Source organism: Sciurus carolinensis, chromosome 10 (genome assembly GCF_902686445.1).
Source record: "Sciurus carolinensis chromosome 10, mSciCar1.2, whole genome shotgun sequence".
In the NCBI taxonomy this organism is placed as follows: Eukaryota; Metazoa; Chordata; class Mammalia; order Rodentia; family Sciuridae; genus Sciurus; species Sciurus carolinensis.
The window spans coordinates 77,248,921-77,266,343 of NC_062222.1; the positions used below are offsets into that span (position 1 = coordinate 77,248,921).

Genomic DNA, 17,423 nt, shown 5'->3' on the forward strand with positions numbered 1-17,423 from the left:
TACAATGAAAGTTCATAGCTGTACAACTGCAAATGCTTTCATCTGTGTGGAAAGCCTACCTCCTTTTCTATTGGTTGAGTTTGTGACCTTCAAAAGGCTGAATTCCTGCTTCCTGCCCACAATGTCACTTCCCTGAGAGTGTTCAGTACACACTGTGCTACATTTATCTGCTTACCCGTCTTCCTAAACAGACTTTAGTCTCCTTGGAAAAAGAAAATGAGTCTTAGTTTCTTTGTTGTATCTAACACTTACTCAACACAGGCTTGGTGTGTGGTAGATGAGCTGAAGTCTACTCAGAAATGGCTGCAGTTGTGTCATGATCATGTTGGTGTGCTTGGACACAATAATGGCAGTTAACACACCTGAACTCTGGCCACATCAGTGAGTATAAGCATTGATTTATTCCTCGGGAATACACACATTCACCAAATCACTTAAGTCAAAATTGTAGGGGCATACTTGATTCCTGATGACTTTAATTACCACTTTTACTCCATTTTATCTCCTAAATATTTGAGTGGGTTTAAAAAAATTCTCCCTTACCATCATCTTAGTTCAAGTCACAGTTTAGTATTGATTATAGAACTAATTTGCTAAGTGGATTCCCCACCTCTAGCTTTCTTCTCCTGTGTATTCTTCCTTCCCACCTGCTACAGTAGATATGATTTGACTGTGTCCCCAGGGCACAGGGATAAGCACTTCAGAGACATTAGCTTACATACGCTTTACCATCCTATGAGGAAGGTAAGGACTATAACAATCAACATTATAGAGATAGGGAAACATAGTCTTCTCAGGGTTTAGTAGTAGCCAGGGTCACTGAGCTAGTAAACAGAGTCATACCAGGTGTGTTATGACTCAGCCCCTGTGCTTTATCTTCTCATGCGTTTTAAAAATCCCAGAACAAGAAATAACTTCGTTCTCTTTCTGAATGATCTCAGAAGTGTTCACCAGTAGACTGTGTTGACTCAGACATCACTGCTGCAGAATGCTCATTCTATTCAGTCTAGAATAGACTCCAGTTGAAAGGTTTTACTTCATATATTTCTTATCAGTCAAGGTATGTCTTATTAAATCCTATTCAAAGAAAACACAAGGGATTTTCTTTTTCAAAGCCAGTTTTGCTGTCATAGGTGGGAAAAGATACCATATAGAGGCTTGATTTTAAATACCCATTTCTGGGAAAGTAGTATTTAGCATAAGCAACCACAATTAATGCCTGCCATTCTGACTGGAAGTGGTAAAATGAATTGTTCAGCAGATATTTTCTGTGGTCTGAAAGAATTTATGCTTTGAAACTCCCAGAGCTTGGTCATAACTAGAAAGGGTAGACCAGGGTCAATAGTTCTTTATTTTTATTTTTTTAAAGACTGATTAATAAAGTAATGGATACACTTAGGCATCAAGAGATTTAATAACAAATATGTGTTTTAAAATATCATTAGTTAATCACCTAGACACCATACATATTGGTAGACTTTAAAAACAAGTAGACAAATCACATACATTTAACAAAGACAATGATTTTTATTACCCTGCTTTATATGCAGTGGTTTAGATCTATATGAAGGTTCTGACTTCCTAAGCAGAAATATAATTTGAATAGTTTTATCAGATCCTTAATACCACTTTATAAATTTCATTAATTTATAAAAAACACATAATAAATGAGATGCTCTGAAATAATAACTTTTGTAATTGTTATTGCTATGAAACAATGAAAATTTCTGTTAGGCAAATAAGTTGCTATTTTCTATTTAACGCTTACTTGTACTTTTAAATGCTATGAGAAAGAAGCAAGCAGAACTGTTGGAAAAGTCTATCTTGGGAGCAGATTATCTTCTTGACTCAGTCATCTCCTCCACAGATCTTTAAGAGTGTGATTTCATAGTCCCCAGAAGTATCTGACTGCAAAGAACAGAACCAATAGTGAAAAATAAATATATGCATAAATAATGAGAGGAGCATAATTTATGCCTTTCTTTTTTAGGTCATATTAATTTTTCTTTTTTTGGGGGGTGGGTATGGGGGGTTGAACCCAGGGGCACTTTATCACTGAGCTAACATCCCCAGCTCTGTTTTTCATTTTGAGACAGGGTCTTGCTAAGTTGCCTAAGTTGACATTGAACTTGTGATCCTCTTGCCTCAGCCTCTTGGGTCACTGAAATTATAGGCATGACAACCAGTCTGGTTTAGGTCATATTAATTTTTCTTAAGAAGCTAAATGCTTCTGGTGGCCTGTGTACCATGGTTCTCTCTTCTCTCAACTTTGATCCCATCTTTCACTCTTCATATTTCATCAATCCTGCCAATTCTTTCCTTGTGGTATTATTCCTTTTATTCCTTTTCCCAAACTGACCACAGTAAATCTAGTCTGGGCTTTTATCTCTTGTCACTGGTGTGACTACAGATTCATTAATCTATACCCACGATGTTAGTTCCTACATTTTTGTAAATCAAGTGCAATGACGAGCATATCCCTCGAAAGTAAAAACATTGTCTAGCTCTTATCTTAATTTTCTGTCAGAAGAACATAGTATCTTGTTCATTTCGTCTTGGAAACATTTTCTTCCCGTGACTACTGTTCTTTCTACACGCAGGCCTGGCCTATCTTCCCCTTCTTTGCAGGCTCCTCCTCCTCTTCCTCCTTCGTTAGATGTTAGTGATGCTTCAATGTCAATTCTAAGCTTTCTTCCCCTCTCATTCTACATTTTCTCCCTAAGGGACATATTTCATTTTCAAAGTCTATCTCATCAAAGTTCACTATCAGTCTTGTGGACATGTCCACTTACATGTGACAAAGACATCTCAAACTCATGAACTTCCTCCCACTCCCCAGAAAGAGGAAGCCATAAAACCTGACCCTCTTCCAGGAAATGGCACCGCTTTCTGCTTCCCTACTTAGAATACTAGGTGTCACCCTTGACACCATTCCTCATTCCTCACACCAGGATATCACATCAAGTCTCTTAAGTTGCATCTCCTAAAAATCTTTTGAATCCCGACTTTCCTTTCTTTGCAACCAACCCCATAACTACTACAATATTACTGTATAATAGCCTCCTAACTCACCACTCTCCATCTCTTCTAGGTCATGTTTAATTCATTCTCCAAGTCACAGGGATCTTCTCAATGCTCATGACCCTGTCTTGCATAAAACTCTTCACTAGCCTCTCATTACTCTTAAGCTAAAGACGCCCATCCTTAAACATTACCTAAAAGGTCCTGCGTGATCTGGTTCTTTCATTCTTATTTTCCATTATGTTTCCTCTCCTATGAGATCTTTTCATTTGCAATTCCTTTTATTAGAATACCCTACCTTCATGACCTTCAGCCTTCTTAATATCATTTATCAGATCAGAATCATAATTTCCTCATAGAATCCTTTCCTGTCAGTCAAGTTCTTCTATTATGTGATCTCATAGCACAATGTCTCTTTCCCTCATACTACCATAGTTGCAATTTTTACATTTTATTTGTAATTGTAAGAGAAAGCACACTTCCTTCCCTAGCATTGCAACCCTAAACCTGGCACGTTACATGCCTTTAATAGGTATTTTAAATTGAATGGATGCAGTTCAAATTGTCTGATTTCAAAGCTCTTTTTAACTGCACTCATCTTGCCTCTTGGATTTTATTTCTCAGTATTCCCCAAAGTAGACTCTCTAATCAGGTAAAGGTCTTATCATTTCTTTTCCTCCTGCCTCTCATTGTAGTTGTGTTTCTAGAGTGTTTGTTGGGACCATGTCGACCAGCAGAGCAGCTGGCCCACAGAAGATTCTCAGTATGTGCTGTTGAACTGAAAGGCGGGCTGGAGACTGACTGCTCCAAGAAAGATTCCCTATCTAACCCCAAACTTCTTTCCTCTCAGTTCCTATATTTCTATGTCTTTACCCCCCAGTCTAGTACTTAGCTGTATGTTGTTTCAAATTTCATCTTTTTATACCTACCACAAGCCTTCACATAGGTTATGAGTTTACTAATGGTGAGGGTAGCTACCATATTTTCCCTTAAAGAGCCATATTTATTAGATAGGTACATAATTTATTGACCAAAATGTAATTCAATCACATTTTCCACTAATATCTTCTGGTAAAGTAAAAGAAAACACCATTTTTTTTTAACCTCTGTTCTTCCTTTCCTTTCCATCAAATATCACATGAGAAAGGTGTTAGTAAGTAGAAAAATATCTACATTGTAGGTGGAGGGGAGAAGACTGAATTAAAGGCTTGGATGAGAGATGAAGTGGAACTCTGCCTCCTGGATTTCAGAAACTTAACCATCTCAAAAGATTCTGCTCGTCAGTAGGAAAAATACAATAAGATTATCCAATCATGTACATTAGGTGGTAGAAATAAAGGGATTTATATTATTTCAAATTACAAACTGAACTCTTCAGTGATGGATTTTTCTTTTTATCAAACTATGAACAGTTTAAATGTTTTCTAATACAATAAGTCTCAATTACCCAGACCATTGGGGGACTGAGAGCCGTTGCTTAATTTAATTTTCTGGTTTGCTGATGGTGAACTGAAAGCCCTCTTTGTGTATCAACCTTGTTACTGACAATTGTTATAAAATGTATGAGTCTACTTTTCTGCCTTAGTAAGTACAATATGGTTAACGTTATTGAATCTTCCTCTGAAGATTGAAACTACTGTAATGTGTCAGGATCAATTCAAATAGAATTGAGAGTGAATAGTTGATGAAATCTGTGCTAAGCCCCAGGCAGAGTTGGTTGCTTTTTAAAGTAAGTTCTTGATTTCGACTTTCAGGTCAACAGTATATGGTAGAGCAGTAGGTCTCGAGTCTGCCTTTCAGGTCAACTAAACCCTTTTCCAAAGGTTCAGTGCAGACATGAAGGCTCAGGTTTAAAAAAAAAAAAAAGTTAAAAAAATCTAGCTGACTGACTGATATCAGTTAATTCATTCTTCATTAAAAAAAAAAAAAAAATTTGTGGACTCTGAAGCAGGAATGCTCTCAAGATGGCTGCTAAGAGGCCTGGCCAGGCCAACATTTGTGTCTGGTCAGGAGTGGCTATCTTGGGTAAGGCCACAGCTGCATCACTGGGCTCCTACCTCCCAGAGAATTGAGGAGAAGTAACTGCAGGAGGGCTAACCAGGGTCAGCATCCACAGTGCACAAGTGACCCCTCAGCTGAGCCTGGGGTGTCTGGAGAGCATGACTCCACTCCCAGCTTTGGATGTTCAGTGTTCAAGAGTGAATGCTCTCCCCTGGGTTGCTGGCTGCTGGCTGCTGGCTGCTCCTTCTTTGTCCTAGCCCTTCCTGTAGACCCCAACTCCCAGCTTGGTCCTTGGGGAATCCTCCTGGGTCCAGCTCCTCAAAGATTTTCTCCTGACATTCCAGAGGGTGGATGGGGAAGCAGAGGCAAGGAAGCCATGCAGCCTGCAGGAAGCCAGCCCTTGACTCCAACTTTTTACCTAGTCAATAAGGCCCTGGTGATTGGGATGGCAGGGCAACCCAGCTCAATCTCAGTTTCACTTTGTTCCAGGGAACTAGTTTGGACTAACACTCTGAAGTCTTTCATATATCATGGGGCCAAGATAGAAAAATGAATCAAAACAAGACTGTCAGCAGGACTGGGGCTAATCCCTTAGTTTGCCATTTATTTACCAGTTGCCATGTTCCTATTGGCTCTATGACTTTCAACCATGGCCTTAGGGTATGGAAGCTTCTTGTACATTTTTTTGCCAGTCTTACTTCCTTATTAATTCTATTTAATTTGTAATTTATTTGAGCTTCCTATGTATATAATTATATGAATTGAGATCCGAGAGCATTGAAAATTGGTTTTATTCTTTAAAACAGGAAGAATTATAGCACATTTTAGAAAGATTCTCCTCCATGATGGTAGAAACGTATTGGAACAATTTGTTTAGAAACCAAAAAACTATAAGAGATTGATAAATTCAATAAAACAAAATTACAACTTCTGTTTGGGAAAAATACCTCCAGTCAGGTAAAAGATCAAATAACAAATTGGGGAAAATATTTACAAGCTAAAAGACTAATCTACCTTACATAAAAAGAGGTCTCAGAAATTGCCCAAAAAGAACAAAACCCCAAAGAAAAATGGGCAATGAACACAGAAAAATACATCATAGCAAAAGAAAGACAAATGGCATTAAAACATGAAAATACATTCAGCCTCAGACTCAGAAAAAACATACATTGAAACTACACTAAAGATATAATTCCTCATCTCTCAGATTGTAACAACACAAAAGAGTTGTTTGTGTCATTGGTACAAATACACAAACAATGGGATGATATATAACTGCTAAAAATGAGAAAGCTTCTAGATTCTGCAACGAAAAGAACTGAAGCTGAAGAACTATACAGTCTTTTGTATACAACAAAGAAGACATATGTTGTTGTCGTTGTTGTTATTGCTGTTTTTGGTGCTAGGGATCGAACACAGACCTTGCATATGCTAGGCAAGCACTGTATGACTAAACTACATCCCTGGCCTACAAACGGGAAATTTAAAATATGTAATTTTCCCTTACATTTTCCTGAACACTGAACTAAATATATAAATAATAGGCAAACAACTTGCATGTGTGTTTCACTAAAGAAGAAAAATTCATGGTCAGTTCAACTGAAAAAATGTTGAGAGGGGCTGGGGATATAGCTCCATAGTAGAGTGCTTGTCTACCACGCATGAGACCCTGGGTTTAATACACACACACACACACACACATGCACAAAACAAAACAAAAAACAAAGAAAGAGTTGTCTATCATACACCTGGAATTGTAGAGTTAAAAAACAGTCATTATGTTTAAGGAACATTTTACAGTAACTATTTTAAATTCAGAAAACACATTGACAAGGAGAGAGAAATTCAAGTCATATATTTCTGTTTTAAGTGATATAAGGGAAAGTGGATGAATCAAGGGCAAAATACATTGGCTATTTTTAAAGGAAACTTACCTTAATTGCTGAATATAGGGAATAACCATAATGCTTCTTGAACTCTGCTCTAATGTCCAAAAGGTCAATTTCAGATCTGGAAACCATTATTCGGTTCAGAGTAAACTCATCGGTTCCAGCGCCCTATTAAGAAAGGCAGGTGTTCACAATGCATATCTCATGGGTTGCAAAATGACTTGTAGATCTACATTCAAAAATATATACATATATGTCTATGTATGTATATATATATGTGCACAAAGTGATTCTTCTTCATTCATCACCAAATTCCATCATTCATTTATTCAACAAATACTTATTGAACCCCTATTCTGTGCCAGCACCATGTTAAATCCTGAATAACAGAGGAGAGGAGATATCCCTGGTAAACTTCTGATTTTGTAAAGGATACAGGTAAGAAAGCAGGCCACTGCAAAATGAACTGACCTGGAACTACTGGGTGCTATGGAAGTATATATTAGTGATAAGAAAGATTAAAGATTAGGAAGGTCCAAGGAAGTGACATTTATACTGAAACCTAGATAATCAACCAGGGGAAGGAGGAGTGGGTTCATACAGAGAGGAAAAGATGATCCAATAGAACAATGAAAGTTGTATTGTGAATGCAAGTTTAGGGCAAGAAATAATGCACATTCCAAGATACATCAATAACAAAGAAGGATGACAAGAGATGTGTCAGGAAAAGCCAGCCCTTGTTAACCATGAACTGCAGCTCTAACTTGATCCCAAATGTGGAGAAACTATTACATTATTTTAAGCATGAGAATGTTGAGATCAGATCACATTTGAAGTTTCAAAGATCGCTTTGACTGCAATATGAGGAACAGATTGCAGGGTAGGAGTAAAATGAAGATAAGGGAAAAAGACTAGAGTCTTTGGGACCCCCCCTGGGATGAATGCAGTAATAGAGATGATGATGGACTGAACTAGAATAATGGCAGTAGAGATGGAGAAAATGGGAGATTTGAGAGACCTTATATAGAGAGATTGACAAAAATAATGATGTATTGCTTAAGGATAATGGAGAAGAGGGTAAAATTTTAAGCTGAGCAATTAAGTGGATGTTGATTCCATTTATTTATGCATATGGCAAATGCCTATGAGCCTCTGCTATACCCCAGGCATTGTTCCACATACTCTGGATATGGTAGACAACAACACAGATTATACCTGTCCTCCTGGAACTTATTTCTAATAGGTGGAGAGAGTAAAGCAAATCACCTAATCGAATTAGTAAATATTAATAAGAATTGTGAAGAAAATAAAGCAAATAGAATGGAGAGGGACTAAAAAGGAGCAACCTGACACAGCATCACCAGGGAAGATCTCTTTCAGGAGAGGACATCTGAGCTGAGACCTAAAAAGATGAGAAGGAGCCAGTCATACATAGAACTGGAGGAAGAAAATTCTGGGCAGAGAGGACAACAGATGCAAAGACTTTGATGCAGGAGTAGCCTTGGCATAGTCAGGGAATGGAAAGAAGGCTGAGGGGCTGAATGAGGCTGGGGATGAATGGTACAATTTCAGCAAGCTAGGTGAGGTCATCTCCTGGTGGGGTTATCCACTGAGATGACTAAACACAGAGGGAGCAGGTTTGGGAGGGGTGGTGAGGGTGAGGAGAGAGAAATTAGGTGCTTACTTGGACATTACTGTGAAATTATATGTGAAAGCACAGGAAATGCCCAGTAAAGAAATCAAGGTAAGCATCTTCTATGTGCCAGGCCCTGTCCTGAAGGTACACAACAGCATGACACATGAAGCTCACCATCTAGCAGCAAAGACAGACAAGAAAACACAGGGCTTCAATATCCTGTTAAGGTTGCTGACTCAGCCTGGTTTATTTTAAGTGAGGTTGCTTAAGAAGCCACCAGATCTCAGGGGTTAAGTTTGAGGTTTGGCATTCTAAAGCAAGTCCTACTGCCTGAGCTCACTGTGCAATGAGGGAAATAAACATTTAGCCAACAATTCACTGTCGCTGTCTCTATATTAACTGGAATCCTCTGTATTGAACAATGAGACAAATTAGTAGACAGATTAGCTATAAAAGGGAACTCATTGAAGAGGAAAAGGGATATGACATTCCATCAATATTAAGCAATATTTTTATATTATCCATGAGAGATGCTAAAATGTGTATGAAATTTCCAGACCAACCTTCAAAGCTTGATGCAGTCTTTCAGCTAAAAAGGCAGGCGTGTTCCTTGCACAATGAACTGTTATAAAAAGCAAATCATTTAATAGAAACTGGGTTAATCTATAGTAATATGTTTTTAAAAGAAAATTCTTGGGATTGTTACACCACGCTACCCGATCCCCACAACTGGCTTTTATTTAGAATGAAAGAAATTCTGCTTAACCTGAATTTCAAAGCCTTATAATGTCATATTTGCACAGAACTTTAGCACAGTAATTATCTTCAGCCATGGGGAAAATAAAATTACCTGCCAAAGAAACTCCCACGGCGTCTGACTCATCTCTATATTCCAGACACACTGAACACCTACGCTTACACTGATAATTCCCTAGGGTGTACATCACTCAGTTCCCAACATCTTTGGCTACTGATGAATAACTTTGGGCCTAACAACTGCAGAGATGTGCCTCCAAATAACTCATTAGGTAAGAAGGGGCACTAGAGTTCAATTTAAAACATCTTTTTTTCCCATGGAAGGATTTTCTTTTAAAATGACTGGGTTATAATTTATAGGCTGGTTGGAGTAACTATATTAGAGCTAGTGCCTGCAATTTAAATTCTGTCATCTAAAAAATACCATCATACTATCATCTTTCAAAATCTTTATTTTGGAATAACAAGTAAAGCTGAAATAAAACCAGAAATAGAAAACTGCCAAAAACATGAGTAAATTAGTTAGCCTTGAAATAAAGTGAAAGTAGTCAGAAATAGAAGTCTGTAAGGAACAAACCTATTTACAGCAGCACAATTATTTTTATAATCTTAAATCTGATCTACGGGTAGGAATCTTACAAAAAGTGAATGGCTTTTATAATGGACTTTGGGTCTCAGAACAAGAATAAATCTTGGCTGTCTCATAGCGGTTAACAGAATCTCTTAAAGAGAGCTGAAAGACTTGATGTCTTCTAATCACCTTGTGTAAGTGAAATAGAACCCTGAAAACTATTAAATGTGTGAAGTTGTCTGACAAGAAACCAACTGTTTGAATTAGTGCTATGTAAATTCTCTTAAACTCTTATTAAGTAAATCTTAATAATTTGATCAAAAATCATTATAACTTCTTTAATCCTATCAAGCTTTTCAAAACCCAAACCTAACTAGAATTGTACAATCTTTTCAGAACACTTTCTCTCCTTTCAGCTTGCCCTCTGCTTTACGTTCTTAGGTACCAGTGCTGGGGGCCGTCTATGAACCATGTGTGAACTGAGCCATTAGGCAGGGAAGTCGCTGTCTTGGGAACTCCCAGGAGGAGACTTGTCTTCATGCTGGCACCCTAACCTGCTCACAGCTCAAGTTCAATTACAGCCTCCCAGAGATGGGTGTGGCCTGCCAATTGCCAATCAAGCTGTTTACTGCAAGACCCCTGCCACACTATAAACAAGCACCAAAACAAGACTCCTCCCACTGACTCCTTATCCCTGCCTTTGGTGTACTCCTCCTTAAATAAAGAATTGGAGCCTTTCTCAGTTGTTCAGTTCCATTTCCTATCAGGACTGGAAGACACATCAGGTGCTCTGTTTTGTAAATCTAATCTTTCTCTTTGTCTTATTTCTTACTGATTGTTTCAGACTTTTTATTTTCCCAGGTAGCTAACACTTCCTGCTCTGTTGGCGTGCTGGCCACCCCGTAATATACCAGATCTATTGTCCTGTCTAAAAATGTGAGGAGGTGCAGTATATTTTAGTGGTAAGAGAGTGTTTTTTAGCACCCAACGGCATAGGCAGGGAAACTTGGGGAGCCCATTAGAGTTAATTACTAAAACTAGGAGTTCACAATTGCCCTTTCCCCACCCTGCTCATTCTCTTGACCAAACTTCAGTCAGGCCTCTCTTCCCATAAGCCCCTGAACACTGGCTTGCCCCTAGTCCTGAGCATGCACCAGAGTGAAGACCAAGTCCCTTCTCAGCTTATTCCAAGAATCCAGCTGACCAAGCAGAACACATGTCCTTTCAAACCCTAATGACCATAACCCTTTGGTCATCCAACTCCCCCTCAATAGTTCCTGTTAGTTCTGTTTGTCCTCCCTATAAATGGGAAGACTTTTCTGTTTGATTTTGAGATTCTTCACATTTCTGAGATCAAAGTGTTCTCCATATTGTAAGAGTCTTTTTGATCAAAGTGTTCTCCATATTGTAAGAGTCTTTTTGAATAAACCTTTTTTTTTTTTTTTTTTTTTTTTTTTTTTTGCGGTGCTGGGGATTGAACCCAGGGCCTTGTGTTTGTGAGGCAAGCACTCTACCAACTGAGCTATCTCCCCAGCCCTAAACCTTTCTTTATTTAAGTATGGATTTGGTTTTATTTGACAACTAGTAGGCTCCTATTTATTATATGATTCTAAGGTGAAATGTTTAGATGGTTTCATGTCAAAAACCATATGCTAACATACTGTATTAGATTTCTTGACTATGAAATATCCAGAATAGGTAATTTTATAGACAGAAAGATTAATGGTTTCCAGGATCTGCAAGGTAGGGAGGAATGGGGAGTGACTACCAATCAGTAGGCTAATGAAAATGTCTTAAGTTTAGATTGTGGTGTTGATTGTAAAACTTTGTAAATATATTAAAAATCACTGAATTGCACACTTTGGATGAATTTTTTGGTATGTAAAATTTTTAAAAATGTTTTATTCCAACTGTAGTCTGATACAGTGAATTAAAATGGGACATATTTTGAACTTTAAAGTAGTTGAAGTAGAGCATGGAGCAACATGCTTGTAATCCTAGTGACTTTGGAGACAGGCAGGAGGATGGCAAGGTCAAGGCCAGCCTGGGCAACCTAGTCTCCAAAAAAAAAAAAGGACCGAGAATGTAGGCAGGGATAAAGTGCCCTGGGTTTAATCTCTAGTACCAAAAAAAAAAAATCTGAGTTATAAGTCTTTTTTTTGTTTTGTTTTACTTCATAAAATAATGTACACTATAGCCTAAAGTTAATGCTCCACTGCTGTAGTTTAGATCTGAAATGTCCCCTGAATTCCACCTGTTAGACCTGATCTCTACTTACAGCAGCATGTCAGACTGGTTGGTTAATATCACAGACTATGGATCCCAACTCCTGAGGTAGAATCCCAGTTCTACCATGCTCTCTCAAGTAACCTGGGGAAGTCACCTAATCTCTTTGTGCCTTAGGTTTACCATTTCCACCATGGGGATTTAATAGTACCTACTTCACAGGATTATCATGAGGCTTAAATTTGCTAAAATTTATAGAGAGTTTGGCACAGTGCTCAGCACATGGTAAGTTATTTAAAAATAAAATTTAAGGTACTCTAATTGGGAGTTCACCCTTGGACTGAGAATTAATATTTGAATGATGAATCCTAGGCTCCACTTCAGAGTGGAACACCCTGGAATAACTTAGTGACATAGGAACATAGTCACCAGAGGTGCTGTGAATTACTGTGATAGAATTAGAAACTCTTTCTCACTGCTAAAATGACAAGATGTGTGTTCCAGGTATTTCTACCCTGTCAACAATGGAGAAGGATTCTGGGGAAAGCCTAGTGGCTACCATATACATAAGTGTCTTGTGTTAGTCAGCTTTTTGGCACTGAGAACAAAATACCCAATAGGGAAAAGTTTACTTCAGGTTCACAAATTTTAGACAGTTCAGTCTGTGGTCAGCTGACTCCATTGTTCAGGGTTCAAGGTGAGGCAGAATATCATGGTGGAAGGGCGGGGCAGAGGAAAGCTGCTCAGCTTGTGGCAGCTGGGAAGCAGAGATATAGAAAAAGTGCCAGGGAAAAGGTAAACACTTCCAGGACATGACACTAGTGACCTACTTCCTCCAAGTAGGTCCTATCTCTTAGTAGTCCATTCAGTTATCAATGGATTAATCTAGCAAATTCTAAAATTTGAACCTTGTTGAATTGGAAATCATGCTTTCAACATATGCAAGAATCCTCTCTTTGAGCAATGTCTCATTCCTTTGAATGCACTTTTCTTGCAAGGTTCTTTCTTAGTGCCTGAAAGGACAGACTGCTGAGACTTCATGCTTACATAACTGTGTTTTCGACTGCCTGTTTAATGCATGCATCTGTATAGAAACAGATCCAGCCTGAAACCTTCTTTCTTTTTGACATATCCCCTGCTCACTCAACCAAGGAAGAAGAGACCTCAAATTGACCTTGATTCTACTCTGGGAGACCACTGACATCTTTCAGAAATAACCAAATACAGTGAAGTACCAAATTGGCTTAGGTCTTGGTTTTCAACAAGCCTCAATGAAAATGTCAGTAGAAATGTAATATTTCAGCTTTTAAGGAGTCTACAATCTAAACAGAGTGACAAGCCAAATATAAATTTAAAAGGCAAAGTAAGAGGTAAAAAGATAACTTCTTCATGCATCATTTAACAATATTTGTTGAGTCAATTGTTTGTACCATGGACTATGCTGGAGGCTGTGGGGAACATAAAGATGGATCGGTCAGGATTCTTATATGAAAGGAGCTCACCTTGACTCTGAGTTAAAAGAAGTGCAAAGTAATTCTGTTTATTAGTACTCCAGGGCTTACCTACGGCCAGCAGTAAGTCTTCAAAATGCCCAGATAATTCTCCTTTAATGCTGTTCTCAATGTCCTTCTGGCTAATATTTCTGTATTCATCAAATGCTAAAAAGTAGTACCGCAAAAATATTTAAAATATTCCAATTGACCACACTTGAATATATTTCAGTTTTTAAATTTGTTATGCAGCAGACCAAGTAGCAAGCTCAAAAACTGCTTTAAACCATCAGAATTTAAGTACAATAAAATCTGAACTTCAGTGATCTCTCTCCCCTCTTCCCAGGCTGAAATATTTAAAATTACCTGAAAGTTTAAATGATAAATAATTTATTTATGGTCTTCTAATTATTGTAGCAGCACCTGGGAAATAATTCTGTGATCATTAGTCCAATAAGTTTTATCTGATAAAAGAAATCCTAATTATGAAGATTTCTTTGTGGTGAGTGAACCATTCCCTAAGACAGCATGGCCAATTTCCCACCTACCAGAAGACATTTGAATTTCTTGATCAGTATTTGCCCCAAGCAAAACCTGTACATATATCACCAAGTATACAAGCATCTTTTATAAACCAAGTAAATTTTTTCCAAAGAAATTTTGAAAAAAAAAAAAAAGAAATTTTAGGGAGATATCTGGAATCATTTGATTTTTGTTTTCCAAATACATTAATAAAGTAACTATATCACCATTATTTTATAAAATCAGTTAAAGCCAAAATTAAGAAAAGACCCACTTTAGAATTAAAAGTCAGAGTTAATATCCTTATCTTTCCTCATTTTTCCCTCAGCTCAACATAAGGTTAGTCATGTCTTGTGGATGCTCTCTAACCAGACACCTAGAAGCCAGAGTCAGAAGATGTTCACAGTCAAGGCAGTTCAGGCTTCTGGCTGCTGCTGTTTCCAGAACAGCTCGGGGAGATGCATGTGTGAGAGGGTCGGTGCTCAGCAGCTCCACATAACTGCCGGTCTGACAAAAAGGATTGATCCTCCTTCTTCCCCTATTTTCCTTCATATCAGAGAGAGCTACATGTAAATCAGCATTAATTAATCAATAAAAACTCATGTGCAATGCCTGGCTTTTCTGGAAAGTGGCTAACTAGGGAGAGGCAGGGTGAAAGCAATGAGCCAGGCTCTTCCATCCCTTTCTGTTCTCTTTTCTTCTCTCTGCCATCTCCCTCTACCAGCTATTGCCCATTACTCACTAGGTAATCTATTTGGTCTTTAGGGGAAAACAAAGAGGAATGTCAGTGAGCCCTGCCTTCAGTTAGAATACAGCTTGCCCAGTTTGTTTCCTGAAATGTTGACACATAAGCTGAAACAGAGTTTATAATTTTAAAGTTCATTTTCTAGAACCCTGTATATTAAACCCAAAAACTTTTGCAAGAATAATATAAAACAAAAAGGATTGTGAGTCCATACTTAGTTTCAGTTGAGGAAAGCTCCTTAAACAGAGGATCTCTGTGAATTTATCTTCATCTGTGCCCCATTTGTTCTCGCCAGCATTGTAGAGAATCTATTGACAAGGGGAAGAAGACTTATATGTTGTTACAGACACAATTCTTTCTCTCTCTCGTTAAGGGGGTGGAATGAGAAAAGTGGGAGCTTTAGTTTATTTTAGAGGTCAGTGAGATCATCTATTATGTAAGACTCTCACTTTTAGCAGACTAGAAACCTGAAGGTTGGGGTGACAGGAGCCAAGGGGAATGATCATCTGTGCTGGAGAAGGCAGCTGCCTTGACAGCAAAGGAGAGGACAGCCCTGGATGGTACCACCCTGTCTACAAGAATGCAAAGGTCATCAAGGAGGAGAAGAGTTAAAGGAGACATTTTCATTGCTCTGTTACAGACCTGGGCATCTTTTTTCGCCAGATGTTCATCCACTTTCAGACTTCCATCTCTTCTACCCTAAAGAGGGATGATAAAAACAAGGTCAATTCTTTGAGGACGGAAGATTCTAACACTCATTACTCCAACCAGCAGGACATCTTGGTGGTTTTCCTCTAGCAGAGGCCATGAAACAGGGAGGAATTGAGGATTCTAGACTCTGGTTCTGGCTCTGCCATGCACTAGTCATGATATCTGTAGCAATTCACATAAATTTTGGGACTTCAAACTCCTCTGAAAATTCAGAGGTGTTAAGATGAAAAGATAAGCCACTAAGAAAACACTTACAAACCATATCTAATAAAGGATTTATATCCTAAATATGTAAAGGACCCTTAAAACTCAGATAACAACCTAATTAATCAATGAGAAAAAGATCTAAGCAGATACATTGCCACAGAAGAGGTACAGACAGAAAGAAAGTATATGAGGAGATGTTTCACATCATGCTCCATTAGGAAACTGCAAATTAAAACAGTAATATGCCACCATATATCTATTAGAATGGCTACAATCCAAAACACTGACAATACCACATACCGAATTTTTATTGCTAGTGGGAATGTAAAATAGTATAGCCACTTTAGAAGACAGTTGGTTAGTTTCTTATATTACTAACTATGTTCTTACTGTATGATACCACAATTGCACTTCTTGATATTTACTGAAATGAGTTGGAAACATGTCCACACAAAATCTTTCACATAAATGTTTAATAGAACTTTTATTTTTAATTACTCAAAGTTGGAAGCAACCAATATGCCCTCCAGTTTGGTGAAAAAAATATTCCATACAATAGAATATTATTCAATGATAAAAAGACTTGACCTATCTGGAAATGAACAGATATGGAGGAATTTAAATGCATGTAACTAAGTGAAGGAAGTCAGTCTGAAAAGACTACATAGTATGTGATTCCAACTGTACAGCATCTGAGAAAAGGCAAAACTACAGAGATAGCAGAAAATCAGTGATTGCCAAAGTTTAGAGGGAGGCAGGTTTAAACAGGCAGAGCACAGACGACTTTTGGAGCAGTGAAACTATTCTGTATGATAATGTAATAGTAAATATATGACATTATACATTTGTCAAAACCCATAGAACCTGCTGGGCATGGTGGTGCACACCTATAATTCCAGCGGCTTGGGAGGCTAAGGCAGGAGGATCACAGGTTCAAAGCCAGCCTCAGCAACTTAGCAAGGCTCTAAGCAACTTAGGAAGACCCTGTCTCAAAAATAATAATAATAATAATAATAAAAAGAGCTGGGTAATGTGACTCAGTGGTTAAGTGTCGCTGGGTTTAATCCCTGATACCAAAAATACAAACTATATAGAACTGTAAAAACAAAGAGTAAACCCTAATATAAAGCATAGACTTCAATTAATAATAATATATCAGTATCCACTCAGCAACTGTAATGAATGGATCACATTAACACAAGACTGTTAGAAACTGACCAGGAAAGAAGGGCATATAGGAGCTTGATCCAGCATTTCTCCTTCCCTTTCCCCCTCTCTCCCCTGGTCCCTTTCCTCTACTCTATTGGTCTCCCTCTTATTTTCATGATTACCCACCCCCTGCCCTTTTTCTTTTTCATCTCTAGTTTCCACAAATGAGAGAAAACATACAACTCTGGACTTTCTGAGTCGCCAACTCTAACACTGAAGACTCTGTAGTGAAGTGTGCATGTGAGGCTATGAATAAATACTTTAGCACATTATAGAAAGATGAAAGGCAGAAAGGGAAAACAATATTGCCTGAATTATTTTGAAAAATCATAGGCGAACAAAACTTTTGGTTATAAGACTTAAAAACAGATTTGCTTCCATTTTCAAACGTTAGGTTCTTGTACTCCTGTCTGATTTTTTGCTTGGTTTCTTAGCTATA

The 17,423-nt window shown here is 38.0% G+C and overlaps 1 protein-coding gene across 1 annotated transcript in view; it reads right to left on the minus strand.

Annotated features, from left to right (window-relative positions):
• Positions 1–1,340: 1,340 nt before the first annotated feature.
• Anxa3 (annexin A3) overlaps positions 1,341–17,423 on the minus strand; it is a 55,151-nt gene continuing 39,068 nt past the window's right edge. The window contains exons 8-13 of the mRNA XM_047566901.1: positions 15,500–15,556; positions 15,072–15,165; positions 13,663–13,758; positions 9,111–9,169; positions 6,957–7,079; positions 1,341–1,908 (exon numbers count right to left, since the gene is read on the minus strand). Coding sequence (XP_047422857.1) covers positions 1,849–1,908; positions 6,957–7,079; positions 9,111–9,169; positions 13,663–13,758; positions 15,072–15,165; positions 15,500–15,556 — 489 coding nt within the window. The 3' untranslated portion in view covers positions 1,341–1,848. The remainder of the gene's footprint in view (positions 1,909–6,956; positions 7,080–9,110; positions 9,170–13,662; positions 13,759–15,071; positions 15,166–15,499; positions 15,557–17,423) is intronic.